The sequence below is a fragment of the Leuciscus leuciscus genome (genome assembly GCF_965113295.1).
Source record: "Leuciscus leuciscus genome assembly, chromosome: 2".
Taxonomy (NCBI): domain Eukaryota; kingdom Metazoa; phylum Chordata; class Actinopteri; order Cypriniformes; family Leuciscidae; genus Leuciscus; species Leuciscus leuciscus.
In genome coordinates, this window is record NC_138726.1 from 12,971,754 (window position 1) to 12,990,419 (window position 18,666).

An 18,666-nucleotide genomic window follows, 5' to 3' on the forward strand; every position below is an offset into this window, starting at 1 on the left:
CAGTCTCTTAGAAGTTTTCATTCTCTATTTGTAAAGCAAAGGTTCTTAATTATTAGTCTATGACTATTATTAATATTTAATAGGTAACACTTTACAATAAGGTCCATTAGTGAACGACTTTAGTGAGCATGAACTAATAATGAACTGCACTTATACAGCCTTTATTAATCTATGGTAATGTTAATTTCAACATTTACTAATACTTTATTAAAATCTTGTAAACATTAGTTAATGCACTGTGAACAAACAATGAACAGCTGTATTTTTATTAACTAGCGTTAACAAAGATTATCAGTAACTCATCAACTTTTATTCCAGACTCATGGTCCATTCAGAAGGCAGAGACATGACATACAACATACATGAAAAAGAGAAAGATAAACATAAACATATAACAAATGTATTACTCATGGTTAGTTAATGTTAGTTAAGGTTCATTAGTTAACATTAGTTAAATGTTAACATAAGTTTGTTACCACTGTATGTTTAAACCATTATGTGCACATACTTGAAAGCAACTGTGAAAATACGGATAAATTAGGCTTATCTGAAAGAACCTGGACTGGATGTCTCTTCGAGCGCCTCACACTCCGGTCCTGTGGGTGGCGGGAACGCTCCTCTTTGGTTTGTAGCTAGGAACCTTTGTGTCCTGATTATGTGTCTGGAGGAAGGTATTTTCAGCCCTCACATTGTGCTTCCGGCACTTAGTTTCTCGCCATGGCGATGACTTTGAATCGAGGGAATATCGCGGGGATGCTGCGGCTTCTCAGGACCGCTGGAGCGCATTTATCACGAGCCACGACCGAGCGTCTGTATGCTTTTATACATCAAGATAAATTGTCTGCACAAATCTTTTTTGTTGTTATTAATGTCCATGCAATGTGCCATGTGATGTGTTGTTTCTTCTGTTCGTTGTCAGTTTCAACTTTTTTTTGTGGGAGTAAAAACATTTAAACGTATTTTATTAAAAGCGAATGTGGACTTTTTCTGATGTTGAGCTCAAGAGCTTATTGTAATCTTTCAGAATTATTATGGACAAATGTCAACAACAGTAATATTTCTGTACAACAGTATGATTTGCATCTGATAACACCACACACACACACACACACACACACACACACACACACACACACACACACACACACACACACACACACACACACACACACACACACACACACACACACACACACACACACACATATATATATATATATATATATATATATATATATATATATATATATATATATATATATATAGTACTGGTCAAAAGTTTGGAAACATTACTATTTTTGTTATTGTTTTGAAAAAAGTATTATGCTCATCAAGCCTGCATTTATTTGATAAAAAATAGAGAGGAAAAAACAGTAGCCTAATATTGGCAAATATTATCACAATTTAAAATAATCGTTTTCTATTTTAATGTACTTTAAAATATAATTTATTTCTGTGATTCAAAGCTGAATTTTCATCAGCCATTTCTCCTGTCTTCAGTGTCTCATGATCATTCATTCTAATATGCTGATTTAAAACAAAAAAAATTATATCAATGTTGGAAACATTGTGCTGCTTGATGTTTTTATAACCTGTGATACTTTTTTTCCCCCCGGGATTCTTTGATAAATAAAACGTTAAAAAAATACAACTTTTGTAACAATATACACTTCTGTTCAAAACTTTGGGGTCAGTATAATTTTTTTTCTTTCTTTTTTTTTTTTTTTGAAAGAAATTAGTACTTTTATGCAGCAAGGATGTGCTAAATTGATAAAAAGTGATAGTTAGGTTTATATTGTTAGAAAAGATTTGTATTTGAATAAATGCTGTTCTTTTTAACTTTTTATTCATCAGTGATCCTGAAAAAAGTATCAGTTTCCAAAAAAAAAAATATTAGGCAGCACAACTGTTTCCAACATTGATAGTAACTGAGTATCAAATCAGAATGATTTCTGAAGGATAATGTGAGACTGGAGTAATGGCTGATGAAAATTCAGCTTTGCATCACAGAAATTTATTAAATTTTAAAGTATATTCAAATAGAAAACCATTATTTTCAATTGTAATAATATTTCACAATATTACTGTTTTCTATATTTTTGATCAAATAAATGCAGGCTTCAGCTCATTTTAGGAGATTTAAAGCTTGGTACCATGCATGCAGTGTTATTATCAGATGCGATTCATACTGTTATATGTACAGTACACACACACTCATATATTTACTCTAAAAGGGTATCAATATCACTAATATGGTATCATTGAAGAAAACCGGAGACATTTCTAGTTAAAAAAACATGCATATGTATAGATGTGTATATAGCATGTGAGGTTAAAGTGTGTATCTACATCCTGTGTCAATGTTTTCAAGCTGTATAACTGGCTAAATAGTCACTGTAACTTACAGGTGGTTTGGTTCCTGCACTGACCCGCTTTCAAAGCTCGGCAAGCATCATTTATCCTGCAAGGTAAACATCTTCCAGTGTGCATATAAAAAATATATAATTTAAATTTATATAAAACACAGGCCTATTGAACTGGAAGGTCAAATATGACCCATTTGAAATGATGCATTAGAAAATTATTAGTCAAATGTACCATCAGTACCCACTGTAGCCTCTTTCTGCCAAATTGATTTCTTTGTAATGGTTTTAATATATATATTATAATAATAATATATATATATATATAATATCACCCTAAATGATCCTGTTATCTGTTAATGGCAGCTTTTCATTGACAAAAAAGTCTGGTTGGTTCTGCATTACACAAAGAATATTTTCATTTTGTTTGACTTGTTGATGAAGTTGACTTGAGATATTTTCATAAGTAGCGTAATATTCTTCAGGTTGACATGTATCTTATTCGAGTGTAATTCATGTTATGTATCTTTTGTACTCGCCCGTGTTTTGTGGTTGTGTTTTGAATGATGCTGTACAGTATGTGCACTACAGTGACATCAGGAGGCCTAACTTAATGGATTGTGCTTTCAGTTATGTACCTCCGACATCACTATCCAGACCGCCGTGGCCTGAGCTACCAGTGTTTGATCCTGAAGAAGAGGCAAAAAAGCATCAAGGCAAGTGGGCTGGTCTGAGCTGAACAGTGAAAGCTGAATTTGTTGATTGTTGATGCACTTAACACTTGGTTGTTAACTTTAAAAAATGATCAAAATCGACAAAAAATGATGGATTCTTCTCATTTATATTCAGAAGTTCAGTGATGCATCTCAAGTCTGAAAATGGACCCTTTAAAATGTCCTTAAAGGGTTAGTTCACCCAAAAATAAAAAATTCACCCTTGTGTCGTTCCAAATCCGTAAGACTTTCGTTCAATCTTCAGAACGCAATTTTTTTTATTTTATTTTTTATGAAATCTGAGAGATTTCTGTCCCTCCATCGACAGCTACGCAACTGAAACTTTAGATCATTAAGATCGTAAATCTATGTAACCCATGTGAACTGAGCGGTTTATTCCAAATTTTCTAAAGAGGCTCGATCGCTTTATATGAGGAACAGATTGAATTTAGGCTTTTGTTCTCATATAAACATTGACCAGACAGAAGTTCAACCGTACATGCTTGACACGCGAGAACAAACCTCATTGGTTCTTGCAGAAGCTCAAACATGCTGTGGTTCTCATGCTTGAGCTTCTGTTTACTGATGTGCGAGTTGAGGAATGTTTACATGTGAATAAAAGCCTAAATTCAATCTGTTCATCATAGAAAGTGATCGTGTCTCTTCTGAAAATTCTAACTAAACCACTAAATTCATATGTATACCATTATACATTTAACACCATGATAAAAAAAATTCCAGGAATGATAAATGAATAAGACTGTCCAAAAGAACAGCATTAATTTGAAATAGTTGTAAATCATTATAAATGTCTTTACTGTCACCTTTGATCAATTTACAGCATCTTTAATGAATACAACGATTCATTTCAGAGACCGGGATTAAGATGGAATGGGATAGTTTTTATGATTTCCATTAATTTCCTCTTCCACCTTGTTTTCACAGTGGTTGTAGAAAAGGTGAAGGGCCTGATTGAGAAGGGTGAGTATGGACGTTTGTTTGCTGTAGTTCATTTTGCTGGCCATCAGTGGAAGGTGACGAATGAAGACCTGATCCTCATCGAAAACCACATCGATGCAGCATGTGGCGACAGGATAAGAATGGAAAAGGTTCGACTTCGGCTTCATGTTTTCTCATACATTCATGCACTGCATTCAGATATTCTTACAGATTTACATGGATTCCTGTGCAGCTTATTGAACTAGAGATGCACAGATTATTATTATTAGTCTTCCGTTGGACATTCTTTGGATAAAAACCTATTCTAGTAGTCCCTAAAAACAAAATCAAGACTTCGTGACAGGGCATAATATGTCCTCTTTAAATCTACAGTAGCCTAGCTATAAAATCAAACTTTGACAATTCTTTTACTAGCATTTCTCAGTTGAGACCCCCACATTTTATGCAAGACAAAATGCCATCACACCTAGGCTAAATGTATTTCTTTCCTTCATTTTGTTTTTGTTAACTTTCACTTACATGCAACACAGAATTCAATATTTCTATGATAATCGGATGTTTTCATAGTGCTAATGCTTCTTTTTTCCAGGTGTTATTAGTTGGAGGAAGTGATTTCACTCTTATTGGAAAGCCACTTCTTAGGTAAGATATCAAATAAAATGTATTTCTACATTGATTGTACAAACTTCATATTTGTTTCAAACTGTCATCTTCTAAGAAATTAAAAGTGTATACAGCATATAAACAAACACATTTTTTTTTGCAGAAATCATGAATGTCTGTTGAAGAATCATTGAATTCTTGCTAGAAATAACGTTTTATTTTAGAGGTATCTGGTTTTCAGAGTTTTACACATTTTTGACATTGTTAATGTTATTTTGTATTGTGGGTGTATGCAGATATGGTAGAATGGACAGAGTTTGGTGCATTTTTCATTTTCTTGTGTTGATCTTTTTTTAGTGCTTTGATAAACCTGCCTAATATAGTCCTTATAATATTACTTCACACAGGGACACTGGGTATTTATAAACTACTGTAATAGAAACAATTGTACTCTGCTGTTCAAAAGTTTGGGATCCGTTTTTTTATTTTTTTATAATTAATTATTTTATTCAGAAGGAACACAATAAACTAATCAAAAGTGACAATAACAAAAAATATTCTATATCAAATAAACACTGTTTTATTTTTTTACATTCTTTTCATTAAAGATTCCTGGGGGGGGGGTTGTGCTTTTACAGAGCCATTTAAAGGGACATGGTGGTGGGAAAAAATATGTGAGGGGTGGAAAAAATATTGTTCAAAGCTTTTGCGTTCTGAAGTCCAAGTTCAAAATAAAACTCTTTGAACCGCTCCATTGTTAACGTACAGAGCTCTCTGAAACGCTGCCAGCGGGGCATCAAACAGGAAGTGTTTCTCCAAACTCACAAGAACGCAAAAGCTTTGAAAAATATTTTTTCCTCCCATCCCATATTTTTTTAAACCACTATGTCCCATTAGGGGCTCTGTATGGTTTTGACACAAATATGAAGCCGCACAACTGTTTTCAACATTGTACAACTTGTACATTTTGACATCTTGTGTTCCCTTCAAGGGATAGAGCTGTCATCATTTACTCATCATTTACTCACCCTCAAGTTGTTCCAAACCTGTATGAATTTCTTTCTACTGCTGAATAAATAATATTTTTTTGAAGAATGTCGGTAACCAGAGTTTTCCCCCATAATATGGAAGTCAATAGAGTCTTCGTATGTGTTCAGCAGAAGAAAGAAATTCATACAGGTTTGTCGAAGTGTCTGTTGCCCTCTGTCGGTGCGGCGTGAATTGGCCGTTAGATTTTCATTACTCGGTCTTAAAAAGCTCTTTAAAAGCTCTTAAATCTACCTCTATGAAACCCTGAGGAATATTTAAGTAATGTCCAGTTTGATCACATCAGATGTCTACACTTGTCACAGTCTACTCTGTTCTTTTGGTCCTCAGCTGTGATTTAGTTCAAGTTCACGCTACAGTCCTTGAGAAGACTGAGTCTTGGCCGATGGTTCACATGAGATTCTGGAAGAGGCATCGATTCCAAAAAAAGAGAAGTATGCAGGAATTTAATTGCAAAATATTCACTCAAATAAATGTTTTGTGTATTATAGTTTGATATTTTCACCAGTGCATTAATTCAACTTTTCTCTTATCTTTTACAGTCATTATTCAACCCCAGACCGTACTTAGGATCAACACCATTGATGTTTTACCAAGACTGTAAAAACATGCCATTTCTGTGAATCAGGAATGATTGTTCAGGTTTCACGCTTAAGACCATGTAAATAAAGTTTTCCAATTTTGTCTTGAGCAGTGAGTTGCTGCCTATGGTTGTATCTATTGTATGTCACAATAAATGTTTCCGTGTCATAGCATTGGTCCTTGAGTCTGTTGAGCGGTTCAGACGTGTGTTAACCGTGTGTATTCGATGATCACTAGTGATGGCTAAATGAAGCTTTCTGAAGGAGTGAACAGATTTATTCAAATGTGATCGATGCCACATTTAATTTTACACTATTCACTGGGGACTTTTTGTCATTTATCGGTAAACCTAGGGGCGGAAATTAGTTTCACTATTGTCGTTAATTTTTTTATATATTTTTTTTGTATTTGGGGATTCTTTTGCCATTTGTATTTATTTTATTAAATTAAAATAATATTTTGTAAATATTTTTTGAAATCTTTCTACTGTGGATTTTTTTGGGATGTTTAATTTAAAATTATTTATTAGTAGTTTTTTTTTGTTGTTGTTTTATTTAAAAATATCTTTATTAACCCAACATAAAGATCAATTCACCATGTTTTTTTGTTTAAAATATAAAAAAAAAAATAAGCAGTGTTTGAGCCAGTCAGGCTTGCACAGAAATGTACACAGAATTAGGAGATTATATTAACAACAAATGTATATATTTATTTATAATTGTATTGTTTTCATTAAATATATTTAGCAGTAGTTCATGGTATATCTAAATAAAACCAGTGATATACAAGCGTATCTTGTTGAACAAGTCTTTAATGAGCACATCATTCGTACATAATTTGTTCATATTAATGTAACAAGGTCTTGCTTTAACAAGAAATACCTCATACGTTTTTTTCAAATAAAGGGCATGTGTCGACCTCAAACAGAAGGCAAGCCAAAATATCTCTTCCAACGTCAATTACCTTCATAGTCACCCAAGCTTTAACAGGAACCCCATGGCACTGTAGTTTATTATTAATATATTTATGAGTGGATGATCAAAAAAGAATACTGAATCTCCTAAAACTTTTTTCTAAAACTGTTAATGACTTCTGTTAATATGATCACATTGCCATATACTGTTCATGGATATGCCTATTATTTGGTGACTAACTAGGTAACAAGTTGATGAGCCCTATTTTGCCATTTCAAATTATGAACCACTTTACAGGCAGATTTTAGGAAGGAATAATGCTGGTATACCTGTAAAACGCAGCAGACATCAAGACATCACAAACAGCTGAAATGGAAGATTTGTTATACTTTGAATGTATAGTCTGTATTTTGTGCTATGAAAAAATATTCTCTATTTAGCCTGAAGCAAACACAGAACCACAGCGCAGCAGCAAGAGCAGAGCAACGGATGAAACCCAGCTAACAAAAATATGTTCCAAGAACCTTTTGCTAACGTTCACATTAAGCTATGAAAACGGTATTTCTGAACATTCTGAGTTTGAAAACATTTTTTCTTGGTTATGCTAACGTTAAGGGAACATTCCATTTTGCAAACATGGGAACGTTACTTTTGAATGTTCCCTGAACAGTAGTAACTTTTAAAATAAATGTTAGACGAAGGCCCAACTAAAAAGATTGTTTCGTGAATGATGTATAGCTAATGTTTTTATGTTGCCATTTTGAGAACATTATTAAAGACCAGATAACTTTGAACGAACATTCTATTAATGTTACTGAAAGGACGTTTGTTCATAACTTTGAGAGAACCTTGCCAGAACGTTCTGAGAACGTTCCCGGTTAGCTGGGAAACACTCATCCAAAGCATCCAAAATCCTCAACATCCATGAAAATAATTTCAGCCTTTTATCCTGTACAATATTTCGTCGTCTGACGAATTCCAACACAAAATCAAGTCGTGTGCATCACCTTACAACCGTCAGTCTCTTCGTCTTGTTTGGTCCTTTTTGTCAGATATATTAGTCTTTGTTTATATACACATTATTATTTCTCATATATTCATTTAGCATAGCTGTTTCATACATTGCTGTGCAGCTCATTTTAATCAGAGATTATTCCAAGTAAATGTCTTCTGTTGGACACGAGACCTCCACAAACTCTTTATAGTACACCTGGAATGCTTTCCTGTGAGTGAAGACAGAGAATATACTGACTATTAAACAAATCGAGTCGTAGAAGAAGGAACATAAAGAAAAGGGAAATAAAACTGACCTCACGGACTCTGCAAGGGGTTTAGTGGAGTTCTCAGACACAAAGACGTGACAGGCGAATCTCTCATCGGCGGGATGTTTTGTAATAAAGCCAAAATACCTGCAGAGATACCGTACCATATGTTAATAGACTCACTGGTAAATAAAACACACAGAGCAAATGCATTAACTACTGGTCAAATGTTGGAGTTCGGTAAGATTTTTAGTTTTTTGAAAGAAACCTCTTATGCTCACCAAGGCTGCATTTATGTGATCAAAAATACAGTAAAAATAGTAAAATATTACAATTTAAAAGAACTGTTTTCTATGTGAATATATTGTATAATGCAATTTATTCCTGTGAATTGAAGAAAAACCTTACTGACCCCAAACTTTTGAACAGTAGTGTACAATATATTAATATGAAAACCATCATCATTGTCAGTGAGAATTCAAAGGATGTAGATTAAATGATTGACTTACTTCTTGTTCCTGGGATGGTAGCCACAGAATGAGACATTTTTCAAATGGAAAAAGTGACTATATTGGCTACTCTGTGGAAACAAATTTATAAAACGATTATATTGCATGTCCACAAACCTATAACCCTACACACATGCTGAAATGGCTTCGGTTCTATATGGTTCTCACGCCTTTTCACCAATGAATTCCCATGTGTTTTCTAGCTACACGTAATTATATGGAATAAAATTCTAATCCGTTTGGTTCTGTTTTTCCAGTCCATGGGTAGCCTACTGTTACTGTGCATTTCATCGACTAAACAGTCAACAAATAAACAGTATTACTCTTCATTACTCACTTTCTTGGAAAGTCTTGAAATTTAAAAAGCAGAATGTTAAGATGTTTACAAAAATGCGCTTAAAGGCGATCATAAAACAAATGTTCTTGCTTGTGGTTTTACCATGTCGAAATCATCCTGCACTGTGAGTTTCAGTCCCTTCACGTTTATCTCCAGGATGCAGGATGACGGTGGATTGTAATGTACAGTCAGTCTCCTGTTCATCGCAATCTGGAATCAATCAAGAAGAAGCAATGGGACATTTATAAACAACTACGATGGACTAAAAACGTTTGCGTTTTTCGTGTTCAGACGACGTTGTCAAAATGAGCTCCGTTCACACGGATCCGCAAAAACGACAAAAAACAAAACAAACACTCGGTGTATTCTTCATCCCAGACCAGTAGTTGGCGACGTCACTTTGCAAAGAAACACTACGCACTGAACACATAATACGCATGCACATGACGTCACGGTTTTCACAAATTCGCGTTTATAAAGTTCACGCGGAGATGATAAAGGTATCGTTTTAAGAAAATTGCACTTTGCAACCTGTTTTCAGGCTCCTAAAATGCCGTTGTCGAGTAAAAGAAAGGCCAAAACGCATTCAAATATTTTAGTTGAAAACAGTGTCATGTAAACGGCCCCTAAAGTCCGAAATTCGCGTCCGAAATTTTCGCACGTTAAAAAATAAATACGACCTCACGTTATGTCAATCACACTTGCACCAAAATTCGGATCGGGTTCGATTTTCTGCGTTTTTCGCATCCGTAACAAGCGTTTGAATGGTGTTTTGACAGTTTAGAGCCACAAAATGACGGATACGAAAAAACGCATGTGAAAATTTCGGATTCAGTGTGCTAGGACCTTTATAAAGAACATTTAGCAATCTTTTGAAAACGGGTTTCAAAGTGCAAGTTTTTGAAAATGATACCTTTATCATCTCCATGTAAACTACAAAAACGAGAATCTGTGAAAATGGTGACGTCATGCGCATGCGTATTACGTGTTCAGTCTATAGGCACATAATGTTTCTTTACAATGTGACATCGTTTTGACAACGTTGTCGTCTGTACGTTAAAAAACGCAAAAGATTAAAATTTAAAGAGTATAAAATGTAATCTTATACAAACCTTTTGCATAGCTGCACAGAGAACATCACTGCCTTTATGATTCTGCACTTGAACCGAGCCAAGGAATTTCATTGTATATTTGTCCATCCATTCAGTACTTTTTGCTAATGAGAACAGAGATATAAAGAGCATATAAACAGTTAGGATTGTTAAGCAATTAAAACACTGTGGATTCAAACACTACTGGTCAAAAGTTTGTAATAATTAAGATGATGTTTCTCATGTTTTTAAAAGGCTGCATTTATTTAATAAAAATACAATAAAAACAATAATATTGTGAAATAAAATAAATAAAAATAAACTCTTCTCTATTGGGATATCTTTTAAAATGTAATTTATTCCTGTGATTCAAAGCTGAATTTTCAGCATCATTACTCCAGTGTCACATGATCCTTAATTTTATTATGCTGATTTGTTGCTCAAGAAACATTTCTTATTATTATCAGTGTTGAAAAGTTGTGCTGTTTTTTTGTTTGTTTTTTTGGGAAACAGTGAAACAAGATTTGTTTTTTAAAAGTGGCATTAAAGACATTTATAATGTACATAATACAGTATATACATAATATAAATATAAATTACTTCACGTTTTCTTTCGTTAATAATATATAGATTAAATTGTTTTACATGCACTTATCTAGCAAGACAGGATTTAGATAAAAAAAAAAAGAAAATAAAGGTTTTAAAAAATGTACATGCACTGCAAATAATTTGATCAACTTCTTTATTTTTGAGCCTTATGAAGACTTTTTTGCAATCTTTAAAAAAAAAAAATTACAAAATAATTAGTTTTACTCTCAAACGCAGTATGTTTGATTGCATAAAAAAGACACAAAGGAAATTCCATAAAAATTCAGCTTTGGGTCACAGGAATATTGAAATATGTTCAATTAACTTTTAAATTATAATTATATTTCACAATATTACTATTTGACTGTAATTTTGATCAAATAAATGCAGCCTTAGCGAGCAGATGAGACTTCATTCATTCATAAAAAAAAAATATATATATATATATATATATATATAACTTTTTTTACAAACTTTTGACTGATATTGTACTCTTAATTCCAGCCCTTTGAAAAGTGAAATATTTTCATAGATATGCCATCTTAATCTCCAACTCTTACCATTTAAAGAAAGTTGTTGCTCCTTAAAGACCTCAGTGGCGTAATAGGCAGGAAAGATCCCCCGTTCTCCTGTTCTCATGTTGTATCCCTCATACCAGTAATCCTCATCCTGCACCTCCACCAGCAGAGGGTCGTTGACCTCCAGCTCCAGCTCATCGTCGTGACGAGGGACAAATCTGGGAAAAACACATCCATGAGGTGAGGAATCTTTGGTCAGTTCTCAGATGGTCAGATGTGTGTCTTGTTTGTGTCCCATTGACTTACTACTGATATAATTAACTAGATTAGACTAATCTTGTTTGCATATATAGGTGTAGTGCAAATATATATAATTTCTAGATATTTATTTTGTCCTATCAACCAATCTGCATGCCCCCACTAATCACTGATACATTTGGGTTGCAAGGAAGCATAATTGAATAATTTCCCCATTTACATGTTTAAAAATAATGGTTTTATCTTTTGAAAATCAAATTTAAGAGTGACAAACAGATGTGGTTTAAACAGATGTAAGTGTATCTTATGATCAGAATTTCCTCCAATATAAATTTAGAAATAAATAGAATTATTATTATTTATTTATTTTTGTATATGAAATAACAGACTGATGGGGCTGAAATAACGCACATCATAAAACATAACCAACTGCTCATACTTTGCAAAGCTTTACTCAATTCATATTTAGGAATTTGCATTCTTGAAAATTTAGTTCATTGCCTTTTCAAATGATCTTATATTTTAAAAAACTCCTGAAAATGATGAGTCACAAATGGAGCCATTTTCTGAGAATGACCCAGTATCCACTGGCCATGCATTCATTGAGGACTTTGATCTATAGCATGATCATCTAAAAATACAAATGCATTCAACAGTTACACATGTGTGTAATTTTTGACAGTGGTGTCCGATCAGTTTCACCTGTAGACGGATCTGTGTGTCTGGTCCCTCTCCTCTCCATTAATCATGCAGGAAAACAAGCCAAAAGATTCTGTACCTAAAGACATAAGCAAAACGCCTATGATACAAACCCGTTCACAAAATCAATACAATGATTTTGAATGTGTAGCAATTTTAACCATAATACCTGAGCATTAATAATAGGAGTAATAATAGGACCAACATAGATTAATGAAGTCTACTGTTAATATGTTACAAACATGAACAAAAATTAACATCATCATTCAATCAGCAAAACATGCAAAAACTGTCAAATGTAGATAAGAAAATCGTTTTTGTTATTTCTTTTATTTATCTAGATTTGATTGAAACAGAAAAATATACACAACTGGTCAAAAGTTTGGAATAATTCAGATTTTTTGTTTTTGAAAGAAGTCTCTTATGCTCACCAAGGCTGCATTTACTTGATCAAAATACAGTAAACAGTAATATTGTGAAATATTATTACCATTTAAAATAACTGTTTCTATTTGCATACATTTTAAAATGTATACATGATGCAAAGTAGAATTTTCGGCATCATTACTCTTTTTCATTACTTTTGGTCCTATTATTAATCATATTATTAGTGCTCAGGTATTAATATTATACTTTTTTTTTTGCTTAACATGTTTGTGGAAACATTTATTTTTTTCAGGAATATTTGATGTATTTAAAATAAAAATCTTTTTTAATGTGATCATCTTAATTATTCAAAAATTTGGACCAATAGTGTAAAAATTATTTTAAAAAACAATATAAAAGCATAGCACTTACTGGAGGAGCGTGAGCAGCCATTCATGAAAACATTAACAAATTTTCGAGAAAATGGCATGTCAGCCTCAGGGGTAGAGTCCTCTGACAGACACGTTGAAGCTTTGATCCCGCTTCGTTTTCTTCCTTTGTCTTCATTCTCATCCTCCTCGTACTCTTTCTCGAGAGCCGACTCATATGGAGAGGAAACACAATTATCATAGATGGTGGCCGAATCACTGTCATCGCTGTAGCCACGATAACACTCTCTTAAACTGACGAGTTCCAGCTGATCGTGCTCATCCACGACCAGTGTGTATTTGACCGAATCGTACGAAAGTCCACTTGCGTCTGAGTTGCTCATGGACGTTTTCAGAGTTCCCGACAAGCTCTCGCGATGGGCATGATCCTCGCCAGCACCGCAGTCTCTAAAACACAGATCTTCTGCTCCAGTTACTTCTTCACCGCTACTGTCAGCGGCCAAAGCATTCACACAAGAAAAATAGGAAGGGGGTTGCAGATCCTGCTCATGGTATGGAGGGGGGGCTTCATTGTCAGAGCTGACTGCGGTGACCTGGGAAAGCGCTGGCGGTTTCTCACTCTGCAGAGCCTCGGTGCAACGCTGTATTGGTGTCAGATAGATCTCCTCTGTAGGCTCGAGCCGAACGTCCGTATGATAACGGATCTTCTCGCAGTGACCCAGTTCTCTGGCTTTACATTGGACAGATAGTACAGCAGAAGGAGCAGGAGCTTGAGTGTGTTTGGGCTTGTCAGTAGATGTGCCACAGTCTTTCCGACCGCCGCCTGGTTGGTGCTTCTCCTCATCGCTTAGACACGTGTGCTCACGAGATGGAGTCAGTTCACCTGGTTGCAGCAGGATCAAACACAAGAAAAGTTAATTGACAGATTACCAATAGAGTCAATCCTATGGAAGCTTGCTTCTGCTATGGTATATAACAAATAAAAAAGGTAATTGTGACTTATCTCACAATTCAGACTTGTTTTCTCAGAATTCCGCAGAAATTTTTTTGTTCTGTGGTGAGAACAAGGGCAACAACACCAACAGAATTGCGAGATATAAACGCAGAATTACGAATTTGCGAGATGTGAACTTGCAATTACGTATTTAGCTATAACTGGAAATTGCGAGATATAAACTTACAATTGTGAGAATTGTGTCTGAATTGTTAAATAAAAAGTTATTACCTTTTTTTCTAATTCGAGGCAGAAACGAGCTTCCATATAATGCATCCACACACACACACACACACACACACACACACACACACACACACACACACACACACACACACACTTGTATGTGGTTTATGGGGACTCTCCATATAGGTGTAATGATTTTTATACTGTTAATTAAAAAAACTGTTTAGTATGTTTTTAATTCATTTGGTTTAAGAGGACACTTCTTGTCATTATACACATTTGTGTCCTTATAAACCATATATAAGACACACAGACACACACACACACACAAATATATGGCAGTGCACTTTAATTAGTAAAAATATAATTTGAGGTCAGTGATAAAAGTGTAGGCTACTAACATTCTGATGGATGGCTTGTTTTGTTCTTGAAACGGAAAGATGGACCAACAAGTTAGGTACGCCTGTGCTGTGAGACCCATTGTTTGGCGAGACTGCACATGCAAACATGTTTTTGTAGATGACTAGACTAAATCAAATTCACATGACCATAGTTGGCAGCAAACCACTGATGCCCTTTTGTCACTGAGACAACAGAGCTAGGGAAGTTTGGCATAAAATGAGCTAGCTCATAATCTGTCAAATTACTCACAAAATTGACTTATTACTGAAATTATATATTTTAAAATAATATACTTAAGTGGTAACTAAATCTAATGTTTTAGACACTTATTTGCATGTTAATACCAACTAAATTAAAATGTATTACTGTTTAAATTTATATGCAGCTAGCTGAACCTTAAAGTGTTTTTTGTTTTTTTAAACATCTTTAGTATATGTAATTTCATAAGTGACATTTCTATTGAAACTTGTCATGTATTTAAATATATTTGTAATTACACATTTGTAATGATGAAGTTGCAATGTAGTATATTTAAAATATATTAACTATCAAATAGTGTAAATCAAAATAAATCAAATAACACACTATAGTTAAAATTATAATCAAGTACTTTACATGTGCTTTAGTATGTTAGTCAACACATCAAAATAAGGTCTTTCAAATCACAACACAGGATAATTAAAACATTATGATTTAAAATGTATGATTTATGATTTAAATTTCATATTACAAAGTGCACTTTTTAAAAGTGTGCATAAGTGTGTTAATTTAATTGAATTAATATTACATTATCTGCTATACAGTTTTTAAAAATATATACTTTAAAGATTTGAAGTACACTACAAGTGCATAAAATAACTTGGGCTGCGTCCGAAATCATATACTTTCTTGAGTAGGTACTTATTTTCAATAAGTAACTACTTCACAACCGCTAAAAAAAGTAAGTTATATATAGTATGAATGTGTTTAGTATGAATGTAATCCGGACGTACTGCATTGGCCATGCTGTCATTATCATGTGACCTACCAGCATCAGTTACATCGCTTCACTGCCATTCACAAATCCTCTCCCTTGGCCTCATGGGATAGTAAAGTGTCTGCACATTTCAGAATCTCGCCGGAAGAAGTAAATCATCCGGGTACTTTTTGCCAACTCATTTATGAGTACTGTGAATTCGGACACAGGCCTACTTCTTTTGTCACATACTGTTTTTCACCTACTATATAGTAGGGAAGTATGTGATTTCGGACGCAGGCTCGTTTTAAGTGGAGAACATTGTTGTCACTGTAATGATGTCACGCCAACTTCCCAACTAAGACTTAGGCTAATAAGTGCGTACACCGTAAACAAAGGTCTCTACACTCACCTGTTTTAAGCGGCGGCAAGGTCTGAGAGATTTTCTGCTGCCAGCTGTACTTCTTCGCAAATGAGTTGTTGTTTAAAGTGTCCTGTTGATGAGATGCAACAGATAAGCTATAGCATACTTTCATAGTGGTCTTGCAATATAGTGTATGTAAACTGTTCATAGCATGCAAATGTTTTTGTATGCATCGAACAACCAGATGCACTGGGTACTGTACCCTGAACACTTAAAGCTAAATAAAACACCTGAATGAAGTTAAATAATACAAGAGCGTTCTGTTAATGTGTTGCATTTAAAACCAAGTCTTTGGTTACTAATGGACTCCAAAAGACTCCCTCTCTTTCTCAGATTCTTTCTCACTCTCAATACCTCTTACACTTCTTACAATAATGCCCACTCTTTTTGTCCATACGGACCCATATTAACATTCGCCACACAGACCATGAGCTTTAAATCATTTCTCCACCATTAATAAAAGCAGAGGTGTAAACTAAGTAACAGATTACATATACTCATTACAATACACAATTAAAAATAAAGGTTTTAATTTTATTTATTTTTTGCAGCAAAGCCATAGAAGAACCATTTTGATTCCTCAGAGAACCACTTTAAAAATAAACTTTTCCACCATAAAGTAGGGTTGTACGGTATACCAATACTACAGTAGTGTCATGATACTAAAACGTCAAAATACTGGCAATGCCACTGTAGTTTTAAAATGGTAGAGCCACGGTAGTACCATAAGTAATGTTGTATGAGCTGAGGTTACTCTATTTGAGTAACCTATATCGCTCATTTGATCACTTCTGGAACAGGTGTAATGGTTTGTTTCTAGAATTATTTTTGCAATGACGAATGCAATTAATTCCTTTCATTACAGCATTTGCACTCAGTTCTTATCAATCATTTGAGTACTTATAATGTGATTTTAACATTATCAATGAATCTATATGCTATAATATACTCTCCTCCAGTTAGAGTCGGATATTTCAAGATATCAATATATGGGGGCAAAACATGCTACTGTGAGTTCTTGTTTTTTATTTATTTTTATTTATAACATATAGCACATGTATATCTGCAAGATGTCTGTTAAAGATCACTTCATCTGGAAAGCATCTGCTGTTTACTAACATCTGATAGACGTCTTTAAGATTTAAACATCTTAAAGACATTTTCTAAATGTCTATTTGACAGCTGACAGGAAACGTCCTACAGACGTATTGCAGATGAGCAAACACTCTAAAAAAATACGTCTTTCAGATGTAAACACACACATCAAATAGATGTCTCTGTGATGTATGTGTGCTATTTGACAATATGACAGAGTGCTGTTTTCCTGAATATCAACAGGATTGCAAATGTGATTTTACACAACAGTTCAATAAGCAAAAAGTTATTATTAAATGACAGTTAAGACACAACATTGTCAATATTGTTGTTTTCGCTTATTTCGCCAATGAAAAGTTCTAAACAAAGCAGAACAGTTTTTCGTTTCTCAATGCATCCGTGTTTTTGAGCAAATGTTTTTGTGTTTTTGAGTCATTCGTTCCTAAATGAATAAGCCATTTTGAATGAAGTGTTTAAAATGAGTGATTCAGTGACTCAATCATTAAGACTTGCTGCCACCTACTGGCAGGTTTAGTTTCCCATTTAAAAGTAGGCCCTTTTTCAACATTTCATATTTCTATATCCAGAATTTTATATTTAAAACATTAATCTCATAACATATTTATGCAATAGTAATTGCAGTATAGATGCATTATTACCAACTCTGAGCAGTCAACTGTCAGTGTAAATACATCTACTGTAAATGTACCTTCAGATGCAGTTTCTGTGCCACTTCTGCAGTGTTAAAATGGATTTTGTTTACACTGATTTCATTTAATTGGTAACAGTCAGTTAATCATTCTCAGTAATAAAGTATTCAGAGGAAAATCTAGTCTAATAGTTTTCATTTACACCTATGTATTTATGAAAATTTGGTCCATTTTGTAGAGTTGAATTATGACTTAACACAATATTGCATGTTATCGTGATAATACTTGGTATCGTGATACTTCAGCTGGTGTAGTATCGTAAGATATTTTTGTGGTATCGTGACAACCCTACAATAAAGAAAATTGTGGATTGAAAAGGTTCTATGGATGTTAAAGGCTCTTCATGGAACTATCAAAGCCAATGAAGAACTTTTTTAAGAGGGTAATTAAGTCGCTTTTCTCAGGAGTTGTACTTTGTTTAGTATTTATTTAAAACGCTGTACTTTTACTTTGCCGTTTTTGCTCTAACTGTGTTCACTACTTATTTTCCTAAAAAAATAACCAACTGGTTCTGACAAAACAAAATAAGCAAATGTCAGAGGCAAACACTGTTTCTCTTTCAGCATTCCTGCTTGTGTTCTGATGAGAGTGCTCACTCAGTGTTTATTCAAACAGATAATAACAAAGGAACGTCATCAACCCCTCTAAATAACAATGAAGTGGTAATACTTTGTTCAATGGGGGCCAAGCACTAACAAGCC

General features: G+C 34.0%; 2 protein-coding genes across 2 annotated transcripts in view; one reads left to right on the plus strand and one right to left on the minus strand.

Moving 5' to 3' along the window:
• Positions 1–655: 655 nt before the first annotated feature.
• On the plus strand, positions 656–6,441 carry mrpl21 (mitochondrial ribosomal protein L21). The gene is made up of 7 exons (XM_082153090.1): positions 656–808; positions 2,408–2,468; positions 2,994–3,079; positions 4,022–4,185; positions 4,626–4,678; positions 6,017–6,120; positions 6,229–6,441. The coding sequence occupies exons 1-7, from the start codon at positions 718–720 to the stop codon at positions 6,288–6,290; spliced, it is 621 nt and encodes a 206-aa protein (XP_082009216.1). The 5' UTR covers positions 656–717; the 3' UTR covers positions 6,291–6,441.
• A 259-nt stretch (positions 6,442–6,700) lies between these two features.
• The window catches only part of mapk8ip1b (mitogen-activated protein kinase 8 interacting protein 1b), a 31,365-nt gene continuing 19,399 nt past the window's right edge, over positions 6,701–18,666 (minus strand). The window contains exons 4-12 of the mRNA XM_082152021.1: positions 16,149–16,230; positions 13,243–14,082; positions 12,448–12,523; positions 11,530–11,705; positions 10,403–10,506; positions 9,393–9,500; positions 8,954–9,024; positions 8,493–8,591; positions 6,701–8,405 (exon numbers count right to left, since the gene is read on the minus strand). Coding sequence (XP_082008147.1) covers positions 8,333–8,405; positions 8,493–8,591; positions 8,954–9,024; positions 9,393–9,500; positions 10,403–10,506; positions 11,530–11,705; positions 12,448–12,523; positions 13,243–14,082; positions 16,149–16,230 — 1,629 coding nt within the window. The 3' untranslated portion in view covers positions 6,701–8,332. The remainder of the gene's footprint in view (positions 8,406–8,492; positions 8,592–8,953; positions 9,025–9,392; positions 9,501–10,402; positions 10,507–11,529; positions 11,706–12,447; positions 12,524–13,242; positions 14,083–16,148; positions 16,231–18,666) is intronic.